Source organism: Amphiura filiformis, chromosome 14 (genome assembly GCF_039555335.1).
Source record: "Amphiura filiformis chromosome 14, Afil_fr2py, whole genome shotgun sequence".
NCBI lineage: Eukaryota > Metazoa > Echinodermata > Ophiuroidea > Amphilepidida > Amphiuridae > Amphiura > Amphiura filiformis.
In genome coordinates, this window is record NC_092641.1 from 33068960 (window position 1) to 33095769 (window position 26810).

At 34.7% G+C, this 26810-nt stretch overlaps 1 protein-coding gene and 1 non-coding gene across 2 annotated transcripts in view; both read right to left on the bottom strand.

The window, feature by feature from the left end:
• Positions 1-26810, bottom strand: part of LOC140169992 (uncharacterized) — a 125883-nt gene that overhangs the window by 34454 nt on the left and 64619 nt on the right. The window contains exons 2-3 of the mRNA XM_072193306.1: positions 4827-5021; positions 1389-1412 (exon numbers count right to left, since the gene is read on the bottom strand). Coding sequence (XP_072049407.1) covers positions 1389-1412; positions 4827-5021 — 219 coding nt within the window. The remainder of the gene's footprint in view (positions 1-1388; positions 1413-4826; positions 5022-26810) is intronic.
• Positions 9593-9665, bottom strand: Trnav-cac (transfer RNA valine (anticodon CAC)). Its single transcript has one exon. It is a non-coding gene; the product is annotated as a tRNA-Val (tRNA).

The window sequence follows — 26810 nt, forward strand, 5'->3', positions numbered from 1 at the left end:
ATTATGTTTTCAGCACTTGATCAATTGAACATTAATAGAAATGTCTGAGTCCCGACATTTCTCTTATCGCAACCTTAAATATACACTAGGAACATAATGGAGTCGCTGAAATGAAAGAGATTTGTAATGTAATCAAATTTTCCCAGGATATCGAAGAAAATAAATTGTACAATAGCGTGGAAAATATGACACCTGACCGCGATTTGGACATTGGCGGGATTAAAAGTTTAATTTTATTACGTCATTTGCGTAAATCAATGTCAATATTTGAATACACAATTTAATGGTTGATATTCAGAAAGCCTTAGCTCATTATGACCAGCTCTCACACAATGAGCATAAAGTAGACAAAATATAGGATAAACTTGTAAAATGTTTACCCATCGAGGGTTGTGAACCAGAAAGCCTCAAGTCACAATCACCTGCTCCCACAAAATGAACATTAAGTCGCCAGGGCACTATAAAAGACACATTAATCATGACAAAATTCAATAGAAAACAAAAGACATTGTGGGGGAAATATTGATTTTTGAAGGCCAAAGCAAGGAGCCAACTTTATGTTCATTTTGTGAGAGATAATCATAGTGAGTTACCGCTTTCTGGTTCTGAACCCACGACATATGGAATTAATATTTGTAATATATTTAAGAAATAAAAGGTATGCATTATCCTTTACATCCAAATAATGTGTCCGAAGCAGTAAAAGCGTAAATAATGGGCGAGGCGCAGCCGAACCCATTATTTAAACGTTTTTACTGCCGAGGACACATTATTTGTGTGTAAAGGATAATGCTGCCCCATTTATTTCTATTCTATTACCAGAACATAGTGCAATTTAAAGAAAAAATATAATTTTTTGGCACAAATTGTTTACTTCAAGATGGAGCGCGTACGCGTAACTGACAGCGCGTATCGCGGAAATATTACACGCGTAACCAAGCGTAATGCTGTGCGTAGAATGTGTTACGGCGCTTGACCCATGATTGCAGAATAATGGACTCTCACGTGACGTGTTTTAACAAATCACAGTGCGCGATTTTGAATAATAGGTCGTAAGAGTAATAGAATGTTACATAATGGGTATATAATGTTGTTATCATTGAATATATATTGATTTTGTTTATTGAACAACTTGTCAATTTAATTGGCAACTCAAGATTTAGGTTTTGATATTTTACCAATAACTGACGAGACATTCAATATTATTTTTCCATTTCCATTATCAGGGCTATGAAATAAATTAATAACGATTTACATTATTATGTTTCTTTACATGGAATGAAGAAGTATACATTCAAAATAATACATTTAAATTTAAGAAGCAGAATAACTAGCGACAGTAATCACATTCAATATCAATCACTACGTCTTGCATTACAAGTACTTACGTTTATTCCAGCTATTTGAGAAAACTGAAACAAAAGAATTGAAAAAATTAATAGCAGATTATCAATCGTGTTCTATGAAAGTTCTACATCAACAGAGTCAATATTTTTTGAAAAACGTACGACTCTTTTATTCACTATCTTTGTTATTAGTTATTAAAGGAGTATTTCGTGATCCTGGCATCCTCTTTTATGACATTTTTCAGTAGATATCCATGAAAAACTTATTCCTAAAATGTCAGTTGATTCCGATTTTGCGTTTGCGAGTTACGCATGATTATGTGTGTTACTGCTCCATAGACAATGTGTTGTAATTTCGTTCTGGTATACCAGACGGAAATTCAAATTTCACGATATCTTTGCTAAACGAATTAATCTGCGAGAAATTTTTTGTACATAAACATTATGTAGCCAGAGGTTTCCAGTGATATAAAAATCTCAATTTTTTTGTGAAAAGGGGGGATGATGTTGTAGATCACGAAATGCCCTTTTAAATGACGACCATATTTAACCCCTGGCTTATACATAGAAAATTAAACATTTTTTAAAACGAGACTGAAAGAATACGCAAATCAAGATAAATGAGTATCGTCTCGTATTTGTTACGGAATACGCAACATGGGGCGCTATACTCCGGAGGACAGAATAACCACAGCGATGATTAACAATGGTCAGTGTAGATGACCAGCCAATCGTGTTATTTCATTTTCAAGAAAAGAAAAATACGGCTGCTATGATCGCTTACCATTTTCATTTCAACCAAGACAAATTTAAAAAGCCCACTATGACCGTTTTCCGTTGTAGGTAACACAAGTAAAAACATTACGAATAAGGGAAATTCGTATTATTATGAGCGCATGGTTGTTTGATGGCTGTAGAACTATTCATTTTCAAGCAAAGTTGAACCCGCTATTTATTTCAAATCTTGTTTGCATCTTTACAAGGGATAGACACTTGTATAATGGCATTAAAATATCATACAAATGAGTATTGTAGCAAAGAAAAATTTTAACTACTTTTCATTATGACATAAAAGGAATTTCTCACTTTATTGGGCAAATTTAATTTATAATAAATAGCGCCATCAATTTGAAAAGGATGAAAAAGATGTAAAATTTGATAAAGAAAAGAAAATCTAAGTTAAAAATACATGTGTATATATAATGTGATAGCTGTTGGTATTGTAAAGGCCTAGAATTGTAAATTATGTAACATTTTGTCAGAAATATTAATAAATGATTACATCAAACAACCGTGAGCGCTACATATATAATTTTTTAATGGAGCCTTCGGAAAGGTTCCTTGAACTTTTTTTCTTGTTTATTCCTCGGCTCGAGGTTTCTAGACTCCCGGATCCAGACTACGGACCAAACTCTTGGTAGCTGCTGGTTTATGTCTGCTCAACCGTCGGAGATGCTTACGTCAAACATGTCAAAGTGGTGTTGTAATATATCCATCTGCTGGAATGTGTCCATCATTTGTGTTTATTCCTTTTCTAACTGAGACTCTCAAAACTGCAAGGCAATTTGCTAAGAGAATACATCAAAATGGGTACGATAAAGCTATTGGTGCACAACTGGGTGATAATATTTTCATTGGAGACCTTCCAAACCAAAGGGTTCAAGGTCCAGTTAAACCATGTACAATGTTTATTGGTGTGTAGAACTGTATTCATACTTAAGCAAAGTTGAACACTGGCTGCGCTGTTTATCTTAAAGCTTGTGTGCATCTTTACATGGGTATACACTTGTATAATGACATTAAAGAATCAGAAAAATGAGTAACAAATAACAAGGAAATTTTCTTTAAAAAATGTCATGAAATAAAAGAATAACTCATACTATTTCGAGAAATTAAACTTAAAATACATGTAAATAGCGCCCTCAATTTTCACACAAATATACAATTTATAGAATAAACATTTAAAAAATGTAGATGCCCATGCTACCAACTTTTATATGAAAGCAGTGTCTGCACCATCCTCTGTTCTCACATTCAAATACAAGCATCACTGATTTACTTGATCATATTTTTATGATGTAGACGTTTGACACGATCCCGTCTGTTAGAACAGTGAGGTCAATTATGAAACCTTGTGGAAGCAAGACATACAATATTATTTGCTTAAAATGTTACATTTTTCATTGCCATTACATCAACGTAGCTTGCGACACCATCACGGTGTCTTCATTCAGCGTAGTGATGTTTACAATCATCCGATCACATGGCCAACTGATGGGTTGTCAAGTATCAGCAGATCATTGTAGATCATGAGGTGCGGGTAGGTCGTATCCGGCATCACTGTTGCGAATAGATTTTATGGGTTTTTTTTTTTGGGGGGTATTTCTTGTGTGTTCTTTGATGGTCTTGTCCTTTGGATGCACTAAGAAAGACCTGATGGTATTGACCGGTTTGTAGTATGCATTGACCCACATGGTCACGGAAGATGTAAGATAATAGAGAGATTGCGATTTCCAAACGTAGCGTCGAACATACGTGGAATCTATTCAAATCCCGTCACCGTTCGATACGTACGTTTGGAAATCGCAATCTCTCTAGTTTCTCAGAAAGTCCTTTAGTGTATGGCAGAGGGACATCGATTTTTCTCTCATACTGTTTCATACTGACCGGAGGATTGTAAACATCACTACCCTGAATGAAGCTACTTCGCTGCAAATCAAGACTCTGACAAACGTAACATTTTAGAGCAAACGTCAACAATGACAGAGACCAATATCAGTATCCACGCTGCTATACTACATTCCGTGTGTAATGACATCTACCATTGAATTAATACCTCTTTACTTTAATAGTTCCGTGTTAGAGGTTATAAATTAACAGAAGTACACTACTAGGTATTCTAAATCTGTCCCTTGGGATGCAATATCTGCAAATATCAAGGCCGGATTTACCATTGGGCAAGATGGGCCGGGTCCAGTGCCCCCCCCCCCAAGATTTGTCACCCCCCCTCAAAGACAAAAAGAAATTGCACTAATGCATGTTTCATTTTAGCCCCAAAACACCATGTTTTTGACCAAAATATGGTAAAATTGCAAAAGATTTGCGCACTTCGGGACTAGCCCTTTACAGAGGAAAATAAGTAAAATAATTTACTTTCATATTATTCTGAAATTCAAATGTTTTGCACATGCGTTCCTCACAATGAGTTTTGGGACCTCCAAATTTTTGCCTGGCCCAGGGCCCCAAAACAGGTAAATCCGGCTCTGGCAAATATAATGTAAAGCAGGTATTGACTTTTTACTTGGAAGACGTTTTGAATCCTGAAAGTAAAATGCAGTAACTACAAGTATATAATAACTAATCATATACAGCGGTTGTTATTAGGGAGGCACATATTGGTTAAGTCAATCTTTTCCCAATGTAAAAAGCAGTATATGTCACAGATACTGCCTTTTTGCATGGGATGGCATGAGTACTTACGTGAATTACCGATATCCCATTCCCGATTTGTATCCTCCAATTGGTCCAGTGTGTTGGCCATTTCAGCTTTTAGTACATTTCTTACTGCATTGATAATTTCTTGTTCTTCAAATTCAGTTAATGGTCTTGCATTCGTGCTAATAAATATGGCCACACTTACAACACATATAAATAAGACATATCTTCCCATGTTTGCTGTAAAAAGAAGAAAAGAGAAGAAGAAAAGGACTAATATTGTTGAATTCATAATAACACAACTTTTGATTGTTTGTTTTGCTGTGCATGTGTTTCGTTTCGATGCAACTGAAAGTCGACAATTGTGCTTAGTTTTAAATGTTCGTTTTAAAATATACCTTGATAATTAAATTGATTATAAACAGAAAATAAAATGCATATTTTGTACAACAATGGCCTTGTTTGTTTTGTGTGTGCAAGTTTGGGGGGGTGGGTGTGTGTGTGTGGGGGGGTGTGTAGGGGTGCGTGTATATGTCTGTCTGTATACCTGTGTATACCTGTGAGTATAAAGATATCAAGATGCAGTGTGACCAGACAGGTGGGACTCCGCCATGTTTGTGTGTCAATCACGGAGGGCAAAATAGTGTATCTCTGCATCATTTGAATCTATTCCAGAGCTTTCCAACCTTTTTTTCCCGTGACCCAAATATCATGAGAAAAATATGACACGCGACCCTCAGCATAATATGAATGTTGTTACTTACCGACACTAATCTGATGTGTGTGCTTGGTTATTTGCGCAGTAATGGCTTAAATATTTCTGACCGGTCGTCGACAGATAGCATCAAATTAAAATGAAGGCAATGTTTAAAAGTATGTATTATTCTCCTTTTAGTTATTTATTATTTGTTTATTTTAAATTTTAGCCAGTTTTTGTGAACCACACTGGGTCGCGACCCACAATTTTGGATTCCCTGATTTAATCCTTTTCATTGCAACTGTAACTTTATTTAGTGCTCTATATCATTGTGAAGTTTAAGGTCAATATAATATCATCTCCCTCTATTCTGGGTTAAATTACTGTTCGTGCTGATGGTTAAATCAATTGATCGAACCAATCATAGTCTTCAAAAGATCCCATTAGCAATTAACCGCCACGATTTCAAACATATCTCATCATGCGTACTTCCTGTATTCTGTTAGCCGCAAAGTATTAGAATGTCATTTTTGCCCTTGTACTGGAATCATCTCAGCCCATCTTTGACAACACAATTTCTCGGGGTTAGACGACCTGTTTTGGTGCATTGTGTGTTTTACAAAGATGAGGTCGTATTTGTCACATACCGCTGACAATTAGGCTTAATTTAAGCAAAATACAATTAAACCTACAAACGTCAACCCAGAGACCGTAATGCAAGCCATGAGAAGTACGGTGATCAAAATAGATACGGAACCACACCCCCCCCACACCCCCCCACCCCTCCACCCCAAACAAACCCCCTTCTCATTTGTTTCGTGCAATAAATAACCTGAATGAAAGTCAACTAGCCTATTTCGGAAGTCATATAGCTAGGGAGGAAATATTTCGATGGTCTGTATTTTTTCACAGAGAAATAATCCTAGGATTATTGGACCATCTAAATCACGCTTACAATTGTAGATTGACTTGTTATTCACTGCTCGTGGATATTGCACTGTGAAATTTAAAAACTTCTTTTGTTTACTTTGATCAGCTAACTTCAAACCAACAGAATCTACGGTCACAAGATTATTATATATAACAAACTGAAATGAAAACCGAAACTGCTTTCTACAAGTTTTAAGTTTCTAACAAAGGATAAAGATAAACGTATCGGTAATAACGTCAGTCAAGAGCTTAGGCAAGATAATCATGTTAATAGGAAACCACGTGACGAAAACGAAAACCAATCGTAATACTCCTAACTTGAAACGACCGACTGTACTAAAGTCGACCCAGCTTGTGGAGTCGTAATGGTTCGATTCAGCAGTGGTTATACAGGAGGAGAGAGCAGAATTTCATTAACATTACAATGGCAAGAACTTTTAAGTAAAAGTGCATTTTATTCTTCAGAACATTAAAAGAGCGCACAATATTCCATTGCCGATTTCTTGATATGAAGTCAAATATTGCCTACATAATCTCGCACAGTATTATTTTTGTAGTACACTGTACCTATTTTTTTTATCACTGTATAATTAAGATCCGAGCGGCAGTTGGATTATGTAGGATAGGATAACTGTCCACAACAGCTGAAGTCAGATTTGTGTGGCTTAGCGCATGAACTATAGTGTGATCAGCTCGTAATTGGCAGGAATTGTTCGGCTTTTACCACTACGCCAAAAAATAGACCACGCTATATGATTGTGGTTGATATGTTAACTTAAGGGCTGGGGTATGAACGTTTGGACAGTATTTATTGTGGGACATTAGAGCACATCAGACATATCGAATTGCATTCTGAATACGAAGAATGTCATTCTGATATCAAATAATCGCAATTTAATACACATTTTATGGCAAATCATTAAAACTTGATATTTTTGATATTTAACAGTACTTGAAGAAAACTTTATAAATCTGATGATTTATACTTAAAGTGTATGTAGGTGGGATGAAAAGCCGACGATCAATTGAAAATTATGACCTTTCGTAGTGAAGATATGGATTTTTTTCCAAAACACCAAAAAAAAAATTAGGTCTTTTTGGGAAAAAATCCATATCTTCAATATGAAAGGTCAAAATTTTCAATTGACCGTCGGCTTTTCCTCCCTGCTACATACACTTTAAGAATATGTCATTAGATTTATATAATTTACATTTACATAATTTGTCATAAAATTTGTATTATATTGTGATTTTCAAAAATGAAAATTATTTGATATCAGAAAGACATGCTTCGTATTCAGAATGCAATTCGATAGGTCTGAGGTGCTCTCATGTCTCACAAAAAATACTGTCGAAACGCAATAAACGCTCATTTTAGATCCCTTAAAGAAAGCAGACTAATTATAGGACTTGATTTAATATTTCCTAATGGTTCTGGCGAAATATTACAAGACAATAATTAATAGTAATCGTCGATGTTATAAGGCCCGCCGATTGTGAGCTGATCAAACTATAGAGCTGGTTTGGACTGTAATTAAACATTCAATCATTATCGACAGAGATATACTAGCATTTCAATGTTATTGCAGTATTTACAAGTATATCGACTGTGTGCCAGAAGTGGGCAAGTGCAATAGCTGTCGATGAGTACAATATACTGTGTGTAAATTGCCAAATGTACACAGGGCAGCTATTGAGCTTACCCAATTCTGTCACATGAGCAGTAGATATTACAAAATAAATACACTTTTTTTACTTGAAAAACTGTTGAAAAACTGGAAAGGTACAAAGTGCTGGTTATGAATCGTATTTTTGGGAGTAAAATATTACCTAAATAGTCATGCCAGGAGATAATGCAACAATCTGCTCCAGGGAGGGTAATTTCTCAAACATGACATGACGAATATTGCTTTCATGTCCTCAGAGTAAAAAATGATGTTGTCCAGAAATCGTTCCTTTCAAAGCTATTTGTTCAGAAAATGATTTGATGATTCTATATACCAAAATAACTGCTAACTTACCCAGCAGAGCAATATTTCTGTACCTATCACTTTTTGTGTCTTTGTACATATTTTTCCATGATGTAGCAAAATGTTTGCCTTACATTTATGTTAGCATAGCTTTTTCCAATTCAAACAGTCTTTTTCTCCACAGGCTGGGTAGATAATACTTACTACCCCCTCCAAACACATAATTTAAGTTATTTTGATCACTGTAAATAAATTACATCGATACTCCGAAACAAAAGTGCAACACGACATTAAAATTGCTAATTGTTATGTGAACATTCAGGATTACGAGCAATCCCACGCTTCTCGGTATCACTTACAAACGATAATGATGGGTTTCCCATACGTAAGTGATAATAATGTGTTCTACCCACAAAATGATTTGCAAGCTGCGACCACAAAAGTACCTTAAAGCACATCTCAATAGCGTACACCCTATATTTGTAAAAGCCAATAATGGTAGTTCAGCTTAAAAGTGCCATTTTAATATATCTCTCTATATTCAGAGCACGCGATGAGCTTTATCAAATAGTCCGATGCAATTGAAAACAATAAAAAGACAGGATCGTGACAAAAAATGGCGGGACTTTTTAGCATGTTCTTAAATGACCTCTACTATGTCAATACTTATAGACAGACATGCCCGTAATAGATTGTACTCAAATTGACGTTTTGTACACTGAGTGGGGAATTCGAAGAATTATAACAGCTATAAATACAATGTACAATGTTTTACAAATTATCAATACAATCGGTCGTTTCAGGTATTGAGTTACAGTATTGGTTTTGGTTTTGGTCACGTGGTTTCCTATTATCCTGCCTAAGCTCTTGACCGACATCATTATCGAAATCTTTGTATGTACCCTTTGTTAGAAACTAAAACACTTGCAGCAAGCAGTTTCGGTTTTAATCGCAGTTTGTTACATAATCGGGTGAACGCAAATCGGTTGGTATGAAGATCTAAGTATAAAAGTTAAATCCTTCTCAAGCCTTTCGACCCATTGGGCGGCGCCTATCTCCGTTTCATAACCCTAAGCCCACATGTCTGCAAGCAGAAAAGCTACACCAGGGGGTTAGTCCACTGTTAGTCATGTGTTTAACTTTCACTACTCCATTCTTTTAATGCCGAACGCCTGACAAGAAGGCAGTAGGTACCATTTTTAAGTCCTTTGGTATGGCCCGGCCGGGATTCGAACCCGCGACCTCCCGATCGTGAGGCGGACGCTCTAACCACTAGGCCACCACGCCGGTTAAGATCTAAGTATACAGTGCAATATTCACGAGCAGAGAAATCGAACATGTCAGTCTACAATTAAAAGCGTGGTTTAGAAAATCCAATAAGCCTAAGCGTGATTCTGCGACGATTTTTCTCATAGCACTCCAATATATGTTACTTTGGAACCACTGAAAGTATAAATAATATTATGAATCCGTGGATGAAGGAGCAAAATGGGCATACTATGCCTGCATAAGTAAAATTCGCGAAAAATAATCGTAGTAAATTTAGGAACCTCAAATAGTCTCACGGGTCATTAGTCCAAAAAGGATTAAAGCTAGGCTTTAGGCTTAATAGAGTTAGGGTTAGAGATATTAAGGCCGGGGATATGGCTAGGGTTAACACTATAGTTAGTGTGTAGGGATAGAGTTAGGTGTGTGTTAGGATAAGTGTTATGATTAGAGTTATGGTAAGGTTTTTGATTAGGGTTAGTATAAGAGCTTAGATTGTAGGATATGGTAAGGGTGAAGTTTAGGGTTAGATTTAGGTTAAGGACTAGGGCTTATAACTAAGTAGGTTTGCGGACTAATGGACCTTTGGACTATCGACATGTAACAGTCAATAAGCCCAATCGGCATTGGAAGTTTGCAATGCATTGTAGGACAGTTTCTGCAGTTTTAGGACACTTTGTCCTTTGACCTTTCAGAAAATTCAGAAATATTGGGTTTTTGTACGTACAAAATATAATCCAAAATGTTTTACAATATTTAAAACAAATATAAAAAATATTAGTGTTTTATAAATTAATTATTTGGTATTTTTAATGATCAAAATTGTGACAATAATAAGAAAATTAATAATAATTACGTAAATGTTCCCGATATGTCGGAGGTCAAAGTGTCCAAAACTGCTCTCAAAAACCGGAAGTTAGAATGGCGATTGGGCTTATTAGCACTCCTTTCGTACGTTCTGGTAGATTTTCCTCATTAGCTTTTGATCGCATCGACTAACAAACTTTGACAGCTACATGCCTGAAGTTGTTCTGATCTTTCTGGTGTCAATTTAAATGTACATTTGATACAAATGTATCTGTCAAATCAGTCTGTGTGGGGAATAAAGAATAAATGATTTGTCTGTCGCGTCTTAGAATGAGGTACTTTTGCATGATTTGTGTTCTTCATAATTGAGGCAATATAAACATCAGGAGAGGAGATCCGCAATAAACGGATGTGACCAGATCGATAGTCTCACCCCACAGCCCTCCCCACCCCACATGTACCCCACCAACCCCCCCCCCCACACACACACACACCCCACACACCCCCACACCCCCCACATACACCCCCACATACTTTAGAGATTGGCCTCATATTTTTCTCATAATTCCAATGAAAATTTAGGTGTGAAATATGTTCCGATGTTTAGATGTTATGAACGAAAAGGTGATAATCTCCAAGAACTCACCACCCATATTGCACTGTGATGTAATGAAAGACAGAGATAAAAGACTAAATCATGTCTGACGTCAGGGCAAATGTGTGCCGTGATTGGTTGCCGACCTACGCAGTACGGCATTTTCTGTCTAGTTGTCAGAATTTTGGACGCGAACTAGTCTTTTTATCTCTGTCTTTCATTATATGGGCTGTTGAGAAACACGCTTATGATTCTCTATATCAAAACCGCTGCCTGGTGTAATTTAACTCAAACTTTGGAAATCAGATTAGCTTTGTACTGGCATCAATGTGAGGTGGAAAACACTATTATATAAAAAAAAATATCTGACCAACCACCTTAAGGGGATGGATTCAAGTGTACTTCTAAAGCCTGCATTGGAGAAGAGAGGTTTCCTTCATGTTCAGTGAACATAACTAGCAATACTGACATTTCTAAAACAATACTCATAGCAACAAGTAAACTACAAGAACTGTCTTTAAAAATGACTTGGTACTGTCAGATATCTAGAGCAAAGATTGATGTACTACAATGATTTTGTAGGTACAATTTTTCCATTTGTATCTTTGCATGAGGTGTTAAATATATACTTCATAATTTAAAAGTAAAACCAAATGACAAGTTGAGTGATATTTTAATCCCTCATAACCTTGAAGTTCTGTTTTATGATACGAAATAAAGAAGTACGTTAACTGCATAATGCACTTGCTGCCAAAATTGAAATAATTTAAATTGAGTATAATAATTTATGAAGTCACAATCTCGTGTTTATCTGAATTCACGACGCCGTGAACTGATTTTGATTAATTTTGTTTCTGTGAAAAAAAACGGCTTTGCAAACACAGATATTTTGCACAGAGTCAAATTGTATTTCTATAATTCATTTTTTAATTTGTCGGTGTTCCTGACTTTCTCAAAGGGAATAATACAATGATATAGTGGTAAGGTTCATGAATGACAAAAAGAAAACAATACAAGAAAAAACGCGGTTCTTGGATCGATTCGTGTTTTAAAGGTCACAGTAAGTTGGTCAATCTAGATTATGAAAAGGAAAAAATAATATAGTATATATATCAAATCATAGACAATCGTGTTCTAGATTCATCAAGTCTTAACATTGTTCTAAAATCGGCCTTGACTTATAAATAAAGCATCACAATTTAATGCAAAATAAATTCATTTTTCATACAAAAACATAAAATTTAATAACATGAAAATCAATATTAGATAGGGAACACAAATATTATCAGGGATGGAAAATGCGAGAATATCCATGATTCCATAAAACGTATTTTCTGTCGTTATAAACCCAATCAATTATATAATCAAATTAATGAAATGGCAAAATTAAGGAACAATAATCGTATTTGTTACATACTTGTTTGTATTGATGTAACTGATAAAATTGTAAGTGTCTATCTATTGCGTTCCAAAATATGACAACGCTTGTTTTAAGAAGCCGGGCAATGTAGACTTAACCTTTGGTTAAAATGGAAATCATTTACATGTTTTGTCTAATAGTTATGGACGTCAGAACTTTAATGTAAGCAAACTGATTAATGTTAATTCCAATTAACACGGGAATTATTTGTGGGGAATATACAGAATAGACATTTAAACCCACGTTTACCTAAAGTAAACGCAGGGAAACAACTATAATGATTTGCGATTTTGCAGGCTGTTTTACGGGCTTTTGTTTCAAACATCACTTTCCATTATCTTGGTTAATAACATACCCAACGTAATCCTTCAATCACTAAAGAACATAATAATGAGTTGAGCTTATTGCATATCAAACTGATTAACTTGACATATTTATAATAATGATTTAGTTCAAGACAATTTTGACTTTTATCATTCCGATAACTCTAATCACCAAACCAAATCTTTTTTGCTGCTGCATCTCAACGAAATTAGCCGGAACAATGAAGATATGAAGAACTAGCATGATGTGATGAGGTTATTCATACTATTCCTGTAGCTAAGATACTTAAACAGATTATGTATAGAAAAACTATGCGCTCACCGTATATGAGTTACTAGTATAATTGCTCTCCACTTGTGTTCAGGTTTTTTTTACTTATCTCTCCCGAGTTCAACTATTTTTTTTTTTTTTTTTTTTTTTTTTTTTTTTTGTAAACCGCAAAATATTTTCTTCACGTTGGATAACCAAATACCTTTTACAGTACTTAGCCACATACCCTCTCAGGGTTTTATAAATGAAATAACTAACTCCGTCAAATACCATCTTAAGGGTATACGATGTATTGTTGGTCGAAGCAGCAGAAAAAAGTAGTTCACAGCATCTTGCGAATGGTAGTGAGCTTTAGCAAAAATTGCATTGCTCAATTCATAACGTGCGTGTAGAAGAATTCAAATATCACAGATATACTTTTGTAAGTCCTGTGGTTCTTGAGTTATGTTGTAAAGAGAGCTGAAACAACAACACTTTTGTAAAACGTACATAACTTATTAACAACAATAAATTAAGCAAGTTTTCAAAGTATATGATTTGTAGAATGAACTTTTGCAAAACACCAAAGTGTTATTTTTCAATAATATATTGATTCAGATAATGACAATCGATTTTTTTTGGCTGCTTTGACCAACAATACCTCGTATACCCTTAAGACCTATCAATAAACAACTTTTAAATGTGATAAATACAAAGGTTGGGTCAACCAAGTTTTTCCGCTTGTAACCAACTACTATCTGAATCTGAGTGGTGGCAGTGTTATTTAAGGCATCAACACACATAATAGAGAGATTGCGATGTTCAATACGCCTCTCGCGATCCGTGCGTTCAATACGGATTATAAGCCCACATGGTTCCAAGCTAAAACATCTATCAACAATTAATTACACCCTTTAAATAAAGGACAATATTCCTAGACCGTTAATTGTATGCAAATTTGGAATATGCAGTCGAAACAGAATTTATTTCTGCGCATTATGACACCTCATTCATTTGTCCCAATATTGATGTCGCAGCCTATACATTTTATTGAATGTAACGAAATATTTGAAAGTTGCAGCAAAATCCTCATTGGATTCTTATTTCTGCTTCGTACATTTGGAGGGGATCAAAACATGTGATAATCAATAACAATTGTCATTATTCACATCAGTGATCATTATTCACGTAATGTCAAATTGAAACATAAAGAGATCAATATTGATTTCTGATTAACAAGGTTCTAAATGGCCTACACCCAGCAAACACAAAAACGTTTTAAAACGTTTTAAATAAGTTATATTTTGGCTTTTGGTTTAGGTACAAACGTTTTAATAACATTAAAATGTCGGGTTATATAAAGGTCATGATAACGTTAAAAAACGTTTTGTATGAAAACACACTACAACAATATTTTTAAATGTTTTCCAAAAATGTTATTGTAAATTATTTTTGCAAACATTTTTGCCAAATATTGTGTAAATACTTACATAACATTATGTTAAAATATTTGAACCCAGCAAACACAGAAATGTTCTTAAAATGTTTTTTTTTCAAAACCTTTTAATAACATTTAAATGTCGGGTTATATAAAGGTCATGAAAACGTTTTTAAAACGTTATTGAAAATATTTTGGGCAAACATTTTCGCAAAATATTTTTCAACCCCAAAATAACATTCTGTTTAGAATGTTTTGTATCAGGTTTTCAAGAATGTTTTTGGAATGTTATTAAGACGTTTTTATATCCTTTATATAACCCGACATTTAAACGTTTTCTGTAAAACATTTTTGTTTGCTGAGCAGTAGATTATCAAAAACGTTTTTTAAGGTTATGAAAACGTTTTATACTCTTAATATATCCTTTATATAACCCGACATTTAAACGTTTTCTGACAACCTTTTATAACCTTTTGCGAATGATGTCGAAAACGTTTTGTGTTTGCTGGGCAGTGGCCTTTACTAAGTGGTAAAGTTAGATTCAAAATGTACTGCCCTTGGTCTTCCACTTCTTGCGACCTTCTTGGACACAGAAACTTTGAGCTTGTAATGTTTTAATATGGGATTAAGTAATCAATGACCATTGATGTGAATAATGACATTTTGTTTTTTGATTATTACATGTTTTGACCTCCTCCAAATTCACGAAACAAGAAAATTCATCCAAATAGCGCAGAAGACATAATTTTTCTTCCATGGCCCATGGACACTGAATACAAGGCAATAGGACTTTGCTGCAACTTTCAAGTCTTGAGCTACATTCATTTAAATGTACGCTGCGAAAATATTAGAACCATTGCAACAAATGAGGTGTCTTAATGCGCAGAAATGAATTCTTCTTCGACTGCATATTACAAATTTGGCGTACAATTAAGCGTTTAGGAATGATGGCTATTATTTAAAGGGGGTAATTACTTTTTGGTAGATGTTTAGGTTTTGCTCCTTTGTGGCGAAGCACAATGAATTCAACTATCCTTGAATGTCCGAAGAAGTCCTATGATGGTGTATTGGACTTGCTCTTTTGTTCTAATGAGGGCGTTGTACACGGCAATTCCAGTCCTTGATCTTGATTTTGGTCTAATGAGGGCGTGTATAAGGATAGCAAGTCCAGTCCTTGATCTCGCTTTAGTTCTGGTGATTTCTTCTAGATTTCGGATGGCCTCCCTCACTAAACGGGGGTACTATATTATGCTTATCTAAACCCTTTGTGGATTATCAGTCAATGTTGTGGTGAGATTCTGTCTTATGTTCTGCAACTGCAAAGGGTTGGTGGTTGGGGGCAGTTGACTTGTGCTCCTTCAGTACGTCTGTCAGTATTCGGTTTGATATAATTACTAATCAAATTTTCATCTCTATCAATAATCCTATACCACAACAAGGCCACGTGTCAGAAAGACTTAATATCACCATTACTCATTTTTTTCACCACCATGTTGAATCTGACATGACATAGACAAATCAGCTTCATGATAAAATTATTTATCTCAAATTATATTTGGTATTTATTAAAAAAAAGTTGCAAATAAACTTGTACCTTGTCTTATCATGACCTTTAAAAACCGGACAAAAACATACACTGTTCCTCCTAAATACCAATGCATCACCGTTTCCTGTTTGTAGGACACTTTTATGCTTAAAAATAAACCCTTCCTGTTTTCAAACAATTAAGATGCTAACTTCAATAGCTGGCGACAGGTGCTTGCGACCAATAAGGTTGCTCGAACATTCTTGCACAGTATAGTACATGTACGCTCATTGGTCATCTTGAATCATATGTATAGCAAACAGAGTGTGCATTGAGAAATTAAAGTATTCAATACATTTACAAAAAGAAATAATGCAGGAAAAGGCCGGAATAATGATAATCAATAATTTATTTATTCAGTTATATCTTTTCCGATTGTGTCCTTAATCAATATGGTTTAGTGATGGATTTCTGTCCGTTTCAGAATTGACGCTTTTCTCGTACTTAAGCTTACTTCAGCTTTCAAATAAATCTAAAAATGAAAAAGAGATAAAATGATTTCCCCTTTTGGACATCCCACGAGGCTTGTGCGAAGCACCTGCAGATCATACGGATGTTTGACAGGAAACGAGTAAAGAAATTAATTACCAAACAATATTAGGTGCCAAATGTTCGAAAGTATAATCAGACTGTACGTATAATATTACATAATAAACAATCTTATTTGATATAGGAACGTCACTGTCTGTCTAAGAAGCAAGCAAGGGAAGTAACATTCTTATACGTAATCGTACTTCATACATCCGTGTCTTTTTGACAGACTTTTAAGGGGAACACAATTGACGGCTATGATGCAATAAATATACGGGTCGCTTTTACACAGACTGTTCATCACTATATTTATCATAATAGCATTTGCGTAGCCACCCTTTCGCAATCGTGGGGGCGACACGGAAAACAAATACCATTCACAAGGGGTGAAATCGCAACATATGCCATTACATTACACACGTATAACTACCAGCTCATTTTAAAGGAGGGAGTGGGTGGTAATGATCAGCTACCTTCGACTATAACACGTATTTATAAATACGCACGTGACCCATGGGTTCGACATAACAAGACCAGAAAGTGTGACCAAATCCTTATGCCATTTGCTGCTATACAGAAGAGGATAGGAACTCTTCAAATAAATACAGACAATTTTGCTACACAATATGGTATCGTTTACCGCCCTTGCATTCAAATATACACGAAGACCACCCGCTGTGTCAAAGGTCACTTCCAGACGCCTGTCCACAAGCTGTTATGGCAGCGCGGAGGTGGCCACGTGCGTATTTATAAATATACGTATTCATAAATATACAGTAAGCAAAAGAATTAAGGTAGCAGTTGTGTTCACCGCTGTATATCCTAAATAAAGACCAATGTGTCACAATTAAAACAAGCAGGCGATGCCTGTACTCTTGAGCTCTAATTTAAGACCTTATTTGTTGATATTGGTTGAGAATTAAAGAAATGGTAGTCCAAAACCTGATGAAGATACAAAATAAAAGTTGCACTTTTGTGTTCTAATCAATGAAAGCACGACGCTAGTTTTTCGTGCTAATCAATGAAAGCACAGCGCTAGTTATCTTGTTCGCGAACGCTTTGTACATACAAATCAATAGGGCATCCAATGTGGCAAACTGCAACTTTTAAATTTGCACCTTCCTTGGGTTTTTGCATCGTCGTGTCTTTATTTCTTTAACAATTTCAACAAATGAGGTCTTAAATTCGAGCTAAAAGATGCAGCTATTGGCTGTTGGTTCCAATGATGACATATCTGCCTTTGTTTAGGGTATACAGGAGGTGAACGTAACTGATACCTTAATTTTTTGGCTTACTGTAAACAAACTATACTGATGATCATGACTTAGGAGATAATACCGAATAACAATGTCATACGATAAACCCGCCATATATAATACACAAAGTACCTTTACACTTCGCCGTGCGGGATTGGCGTTCAAGGTAAAGTTGGATTTGCAGGTATAAAAGAAATTGCTGACGTCGCCCTCTGTGGCCATATAGTATAAAGCCGTGCGGTTGCGGGCGGTTTATAGTTGAATGTTATTTGTCGGTACACTGTAATCATGCAGCATTTCCAAGTTAGATATGAAATAAAAACTTGAATACGTAAATTATGCTTTAACATACTGGAAATTACATGCCTGGCTTCTATGGGAAAGATTTTTGCCGTAACCCATTTTCTATGCAATTAAACTACTTATTTTCTAGGAAATTGTGTTGTTATCGTACTCCGAAGATTGCTGTCTGGAAAATAGCCGTTAAAGAGGAAATTCATTGTCACCAAACAGAGCATTAAATTAGTTTGCATGAATGAGTGAGTTTATGAGAAATCGTTATATTACCATTTAAAAAGTAATATCTGCTACGTTCTCTATATTCAAAACGAAATCCAATGTTATGTTATTGAACTTAAAAGTGGTATTCAACATTCTCAAATATCGAAGCAGTTAATATTGAAGCAGTTCATAATAATGTATTCTGGCATCCCAAGCCAAGACAAAGTAGATCGTGTGTGAATTACTGACAGTTACTTTGTTCTATTCTACGTTGTGGGCAGATTCAGAATATTTCCATTTGAAAACCACGCTCCCTTGAGAAAGATAATATGCATTCTAAAGATATCCAACAGTTTTGTTAAAACCTCTTCCAGATCCAGCCAAACCATTTTCATCTAAAAATGTGCAGAAAAGTTTGCAATTGCAATCAACATTCAACTGAATTTGATAAATTTCAACAATATTAACTTGAATGTATAACACTAGCACAAATTTTCAGCTAGTAGTTTGCATGTAAGGTGCTACTGGAATTGAGATGGTAGTGAAATATTCCAAACTGGCGTGTGGCTTTTATATGGAATAGAGCAGTGTTTACAATGAAAACACTACATTTTTACATTTTTAAATCACTACTTTGAAGTCAATATTCAGTATCTGCTATACATTTGAAATGTTGTCTTTTTGCATGGGTGGATCGAATTTGAAATGTAATATAGTCCAAAGAATCCGAAGAATTAGAAATACTTGATGAGTTAGTAGTTTGAATTATCACATTAATCACCTAAGAGTTCCATACGTGAGTATTACTAAGTGTAGCCTTCAACATATTACTTGTCTAGCTCATGATTTCTTTAAACAGAGCATGTTGGTACATTTCTCATTTCATTCTAAATTTGAATAATATATACTTGTAGATATTTCTCGGATAGTCAAGCTTGAGGCTATACTTGAGGTCTCGCCTATTTGTGAAATTTATGTGTTCTCATGAAACATGGAGAAGATGTTCAAAATCAACAAACCATTTTTGACATTACCCGATATCCTCTACGAAAACACCCAAAAATTACGTCATCGTCTGCTGGCATGCTGTCCTGTATGAGATACTCTAACGAAATAGTTGGCGATGTGATGATGCAGTTTCAGTTTCTTTCGAAAATGCTACAGGGAAATGTCAAAATAGTCTATTGATTTTGTTAGTAGAATCAACCAAAATGTATGAAGAGGAACTAAAGTTATTAGAAATGATTGTCATCACATTCGGCGGGTATCAAGTGCTGCTCAAAATGAGTGATAAGTTCTTTCTTTCCTGTTTTAAGTCATCTAACTCTGAAAAGTTTAAGTTATTGCTTTCTTTTTAATATTATGCACAAGCAGCATATACTATCGTGTTTTCGAAATTCTAGAATTAGTACATTAGAAAAACAGAAGTTCAAAAACATAACTTATTGCAGTAAATGATGGCCCTTGTAGTTCATGTTATGGGTATAACACTTGTCTTATAGATACTTTTTCATATTAATGTAATATCTGTTGAAATATTTATTTGTGGTTATGTTTTGCAGGGGTGAAGCCAGGGAAGCAGGGAGAGGGCAGTTTCCCCAGAAAAATTTCAGTAATAAAGAGAGTAATGTGTCCTTAAAATGACCATAAATGGGACAAAAAATTGACAAATAGGGACGAAAATTTGTCTTTGCCCCTCACACTAATATCCTGGCTACACTTCTGCATAAATGAATTATTTTGAAGAAATTTGATTGTGATCACATAATATTATTAAAGCCTTTTAAATCTGCCTTTGATAAAATCACATTAAAGTTGGGTTGAAACAGGAAGTCTTTGAATTTCATCAACATTAACACTTAGGGAAGTAGGCCTAACATCATTCTGACAAATGTGTTAAGTGAAAGAAACAGTTATCATTTGATAATGGTATTAATTATCTCCAAAAAAGAAGCTAAGAAAAAAAATCATATGTATGGACATGACAAAATGTTATAAAGATATCACAAAATATTATGTAAAGAAACATTTTACAAGTTTAGTGAATTTTCATTAAATCTCAACCTCATAATGAACAGACAGATTTCTTGTTTAAACGATGACTTCTCTCTATACCACTACATTTTAATCTATATACATTATGCGAACAGTTCTATTCTAATCATGGTTTTAGATATTTTCTACGAAAACTCCCTTTTTATCACGAGTTAGTCAACAAAACTGGCAAGAAATTTTAAATAGAAGAGAAAATCCTCGTTTTTGCCAAGAATAAAAAATATTTGTCAACTTCCTGTACATTAAGTAAACAATGACCAGTTGTATGAATTGGTAGTCTGTGTTTAATTTAATTCCCACGAAATCAAAAATATATAACATACCTAGTTTTGACCTGCTTACATTCCTGCCTCTGCATTTCTCTGCATTGTACTGCAGTGCTGCAGCATATTGATTTATGCTAATTCTTATTACGTAATCTAGTATGTGGTTATCATTTATACATGTGTGTTTTGAAACACAAAGGTACAGTGTTAAGGGAGGTGTAATGAGCGTGAACCTGGTTTGGATGCAGAGGGAGTGTGCCTGTAACAGACACAGCCACCAGAAAAGGACCAGCTCAGATCGCGCGCCAAATAAGTTTGCAGTCCAGAAATTTCATTTTTTTCTCAGCCTTGCAAAAAATAGGCAGAGGTGGGAATCGCACCCGGGACCTCGGTGTTGTAAAACCTACTACGTTACCACTGAGCCAACTGACAATCAGCTATGAGAAGTTTGATAGTAATCCTTGATATTGCTGAATAGAATAAATCAATACTGATAGGTCTATTTATCTAATGTACGATGTTATTCAAATTGGCCTATAAACTAGGAATATAATGTGAAATGACTATCAATCGATCAATCAATCAAGTTGTCAAGTTATCAACAATCAATAATAAACCGTAGGCCTATCATGGAATATTACTAACTAAGCCTACTAACTAATATACCAAATAAATAAAATAAATAAATAAGTCAGTAAATAAATAAATAGGCATAGGCCTAAATAAATAAATAAATACATAATGCAGAATGCAGTTAGTATTTTAGTTGCAAAATTCCAAACATTCTATTCACACATTCTATTATAATTTTCTGCTATACACGCAAAGGACCTGTGCCTTTAATATGTCCGCGCCTAATCAATAATGAGTCTTTCACCATGCTCACACACCATGTTAAACTATTGTATCCCTGCAAGTATTATCTACTGACCAAGTCCTAACAATGAATGAAATGGATGCTATAACGTACCCAATCAAGCGAACATATCAAGGTCATATCAGGGCGTTATACAAAGAATGGTCAAAGGTCAACGTTTCCAAAGAAGTATAGTAATAGATGTAGACACAAGCTTTCGTGCGGGAAACATAAACACATAGTCGTCAGTCGTGTGTGTTTTATGAGATTTGATACGGCGCTGAAGTCTATTGGCTTTCCCAAAATCAGTACCAGACCCGGTTTCCAGACGGCAATGTGTGTGTTGTTACAAGGAACGCAAACTCATTTTATCAATGAGTGAACCACATAGAGGAATACGACATCTATCGTGAGCCAATCTGCATTCTGTTGCCTGCAAAAGCCGACGATCAGGTACAAATTCTAAAAGCAGCGTGACTAGATATTTGCGTTATATATAATTTCATGATAAGTGTAAAACGCATTGAAAACGCCAAATTGCAGTCATCAAATATATAATATTAGTAAATCACCCAATCGAATGTTAACGTAGGTATGTGGAAAAGAACTGCAATAACAATAACAAACTATGTGCCCAAAGAGTTGTCTTTGGCATGTCGCTTTTTGAAATATGACTAAAAATATCAAATTTTGGAAAAACGCCCCAAAATTTAAAACAAACACGAACCTTCCAAAATAAATATATATTACCACTCGGCGGCCCAGTCACTACCTGCCGCTGTGATTTGGGGTAACTCATTGCTTCCCCTCTCCAGATACCGGAACTTCAAGGTCGCTCATACCCCAGCCCTTAATATGATCATAATCGAATTTCATCAAAATAATTCATACATGGGGCCCGGGGTAAAAGATGGGCTTTCAGAACATACTGTCCGACTTTTGAATAACCTTCTTCATTGCATACACATGTTCCACATTCATTTCTTTTTTTTTTTTTCTTATTTGCATTATACAGAGAAATTGTAATACATGAACGAACAAATACTGAAATGATTAATAGACATGAATGATCCGTGTCTTTAACATAAAAAGTCCAGGTATTGAGATAATTTTAAAATATCAAGAGATATCTCAAGAATCAATGAATCAATACTAGGCTTGTTTGTACTCATTTTAATGCATTTTTCATGCTGATTCCAAATACGATTATGAAATTTTAAATTCTGATTTTTTTTTAATCTTTAACAAATTTGTGAAATTTGTCGTCTGCAGTCGACACCCGCATGGAGAGATTTATGAAGAAATAACTGTTTACCAAACGTTATTTTTACCGTATTGTACCAAGGTTATACTTACATTGCATTGCAGAATACTTTCTTTATATCATAATTTAAATAAACAATTTTTCAGAACATATAGTCACTAATAACATGTGACACTGGGCTATTCCATTTAAATCCATTCATCCCCTATGTAAGACATGATCTTAATTCCCCCACAGGGGGTTTGAGTTTAAAATGGAATTACCTGAATGTATGACTCCATTTGAAATCTTCAACCCCTGTGTTGAAGATTAAGGTCACGTCTTCCATAGGGGGTGTATGGATTTCAACTGGAATAGCATTTTTCACCAGATTCTATAAAATTGCTAGCCTACGATCTGAAGTCGACACCTTACTATTTTAAACCTACGCATGCAAAGAAAACACTTAAAATAAATGCCATTAGAGCCTTCGGTCCGGAACTTCCTAGTCCATTAAGTCAAACACATACAGGAAATTAAATGTATTGTATCTATACAATAGTTCAAGATTGTTAAAAGCTTGTTAGGAAATGTTTGTCCTTATAGACCAGATATTTATGTTTTAATTTCCTATCTTCTTCTCATGCGTTTGTAATAAAACAGACTGTAACTTAAAAAATGTATTTCTTCATACGATATTGTCTACATTCACATAGTTTTCACACAAAAAATCCTTTTCGATCACTGAAGTAGTTTTTGAATTCGGATAAAAACTCGAAGGACAATGGATTGGCCCATTGAAAACACATGTTATTGTTGTATTGATTGTCACCTGGAGGTGTTTCTATTACATATTAATATAAAATACATGATCCAAATTTCGACAGCATACTTTGACATATTTTAAACAAGATACAAGTCCAGATTGGTAAGAGATAAGAGTGTTCGATATATTTAGATTCAAAATGGATGTGGCCTCAGGATGTCAACTTCGTTCATTGTATCTCATTTCGGTCTCTGTTTGTGAATTATATTAAGAATATCAAACAACAATCTAAATATGCTCGCGTTAAAATCATATTCATTCATTGCAGATCGTTATCGTATATCGTTATCTATAAGTTTACCTCGTGTCTCATCACTGATTTCAAAATCTAGATGTACCAGTACGTACAGACGTAGTGTAATAATGTAGCGTATATAGATGTGGATATACAGGTGTAAGAAAACAATATTGTGTAATTACCGGTAGTATGATTAATGCAGTTTTACTGATAACTGATTCTCCCTGTGTAAGAAACATTTGTGTCATTAATATAGTTTTACATGTAACTGGCTCTACCTGTAACAAACAATTGGCCCATTAATATAGTTTTACCAGTAACTGGTTACACTCGTTTAAAAGGCAATTGCGCCATTAATGCTATTTCCCTAGTTACTGACTCTACCTGTGTAAGAAACAGATATGCCATCGATGTAATTTTACATATAACTGGCTCTACACGTATAAATGTGTAGGAAACAATTGGGCCATCAATGTAGTTCTACCAGTAACTGGCTATACATGTGTAACAAACAATCGTGTAATTTATGTAATTTTACCAGTAACTGGTTACACTGATTGAAAAAGCTATTGTGTCATTAATAACACTGCCCAACACAGTGTTTGGTGACTTTGGTTTGAGAATTGTTTTTAGGTAATTTTGGGTCGCTGATTTCAAATATAGCATTAGTTTTTGCATATCACGTCAAAATTTCACTCTATGGTATACCCCCGCTTATATGAGAGGGTGTATTGCCCGGGTCCATAAAGTTACTAAATCACATGAAGCAGACAATCATGCCTTCCCATGATGCCTTATTCTAGTCATTCTGAACCAGAGCATAATATTTTGTATACCTGTAAGTTTTCTAATTGATGTTTTGAAATCTGATTGTATAACAATTAAATGTATGACTATAAATCATGTAGTAATATACAAGATTCCATGTGTTTCAGAGCTCCATTATGTGGTGCAAAGCATCATGGGAAGGTGTGATTGTCTGCTATTAAGCTGTATTTATCAGTCCAATTCCACTTAATGTACAATATTTTTAAGACAAAGGCAAAAAGTATAACTCATCCTGTCCTTGCTTATTAAACATATGTGTTCTAAATAGTAATTCATGAAATTTCACCATTTGTCATAGAAAAAAAACTTGACCTGATAGGAAAAACTGATGCCATATTTGAAATCAGCGACCCCAAATTAGTTAAAAACAACTCTTAAATCCAAGTCACCAGAAAAAAAGTTAAATTTTGTTGGCCAGTGTAATTTACCAATAACTGCCACTATACGTTTAAGAAACAATTGTACCATTAATGTACTTTTACTAGTAACTGGTTACACTCGTATAAATATATTTTTGCCAGTGACTGGCTCTACCTTTGTAACAAACAATTGGGACATGTAGTTTATGTAGTTTTACCAGTAACTGGTTACACTTGTTTAAGAGGCAATTGCACCATTAATGTAGTTTTACTAGTAACTGACTTTACCTGTGTATAGGAAACAAGTATAACATCAATGAAGTTTTATTATAACTGGCTCTACATAAGTAAGAAACAACTGGGCCATTAATGTAGCTTTACCAATAACTGCCTACACATGTGTAAGACACAATTGTGTCATTAATGTAGTTTTACCTGTAACTGGTTCTACCTTAGTAACAAACAATTGGGCCATTAATGTAGCTTTACCAATAACTGGCTACATGTGTAAGAAACAATTGTGTCATTTATGTTATTTGACCAGTAACTGGTTACACTCATTGAAACTGCAATTGTCCTATTAATGCAGTTTTACCAATACAAGAAACAAAATTTGCCATTAATGCAGTTTTACTAGTGAATGGCTCTATATGTGTAAGAAACAATTGTGTCATTGATTTAGTTTTACCAGAAACTGTTCCTACATGTGTTAGAAACACGAATGCCATCAATGTAGTTTTACATATAACTGCCTCTACATATGCAAGAAACAACTGTGTCATTTATTTAGTTTCACCAATAACTGGCTCTACATGTGTAAGAAATAATTTACCACTGGTTACACTCGTTGAAAAGGCAAATGTCCAACTAATGTAGTTTTGCCAATAATTGGTGTTACACGTGTAAGAAACAAAATATGCCATTAATGCAGCTTTAACCAGTAAATGGCTCTGCATGTGTAAGAAACAATTGAGCCATTAATGTAGTTCTACCATGCTGCATGCTGGTATGAATCACTCTTCCCATTAATCGCAATCACTTATAGCCATTAGTATTACAAATAACAAGCTATTTTCAAAAATAGAATTGATGTTGTTACAATGTCGAGAAATGACGAACGATTATTGTAACAATACACAATATTAGTGATTAACGTAAAATGTAAATGTAAGAAAAATAATGTTATGACAGCGTTAATTATCGTTGTACTAGGCAAATTGCTCCACATTATTAGTTAGAAACACACATAATGGCAATGGTTGTGAATACAACAATTATTTTGATTGACATTTGATGTTGCTATTAGTCATGACGGCTCACATAAATGGGACTAATGGGACCTTTACATACAAACGTAAGTACCCAAGACATAAAGCGTAACACTTCACAGAAGTGTACAACTTCACGAACCTACCCAATTTGACATCTAGACATGAGTAAAAAACACCTCAAAGAGTCACATAGAGACAAATTCACAAAATTGTGTCTGATTATAGCTTTTATATTTATCAAGGAAAAAGGCTCTGGCGTCACAGTTCACATTAGGGCCCTATACAAAAATAGTATTTTATAACCATTCAAATGGCATTCCAGTTAAAATCTATACACCCTCTATGGGAGACATTACCTTAATCTTCCACACATTTAAAGTGAATTGTAATTGGGTTACCTGAATGGGGTAATCCATTTGTGACCCCTTCTGTGGGAGATTAAGGTCATGTCTTCCATAGGGGTGTTTGGATTTCAACTGGAATAGCACATTTACTAAACGAGTAACTTTTAATAAGCG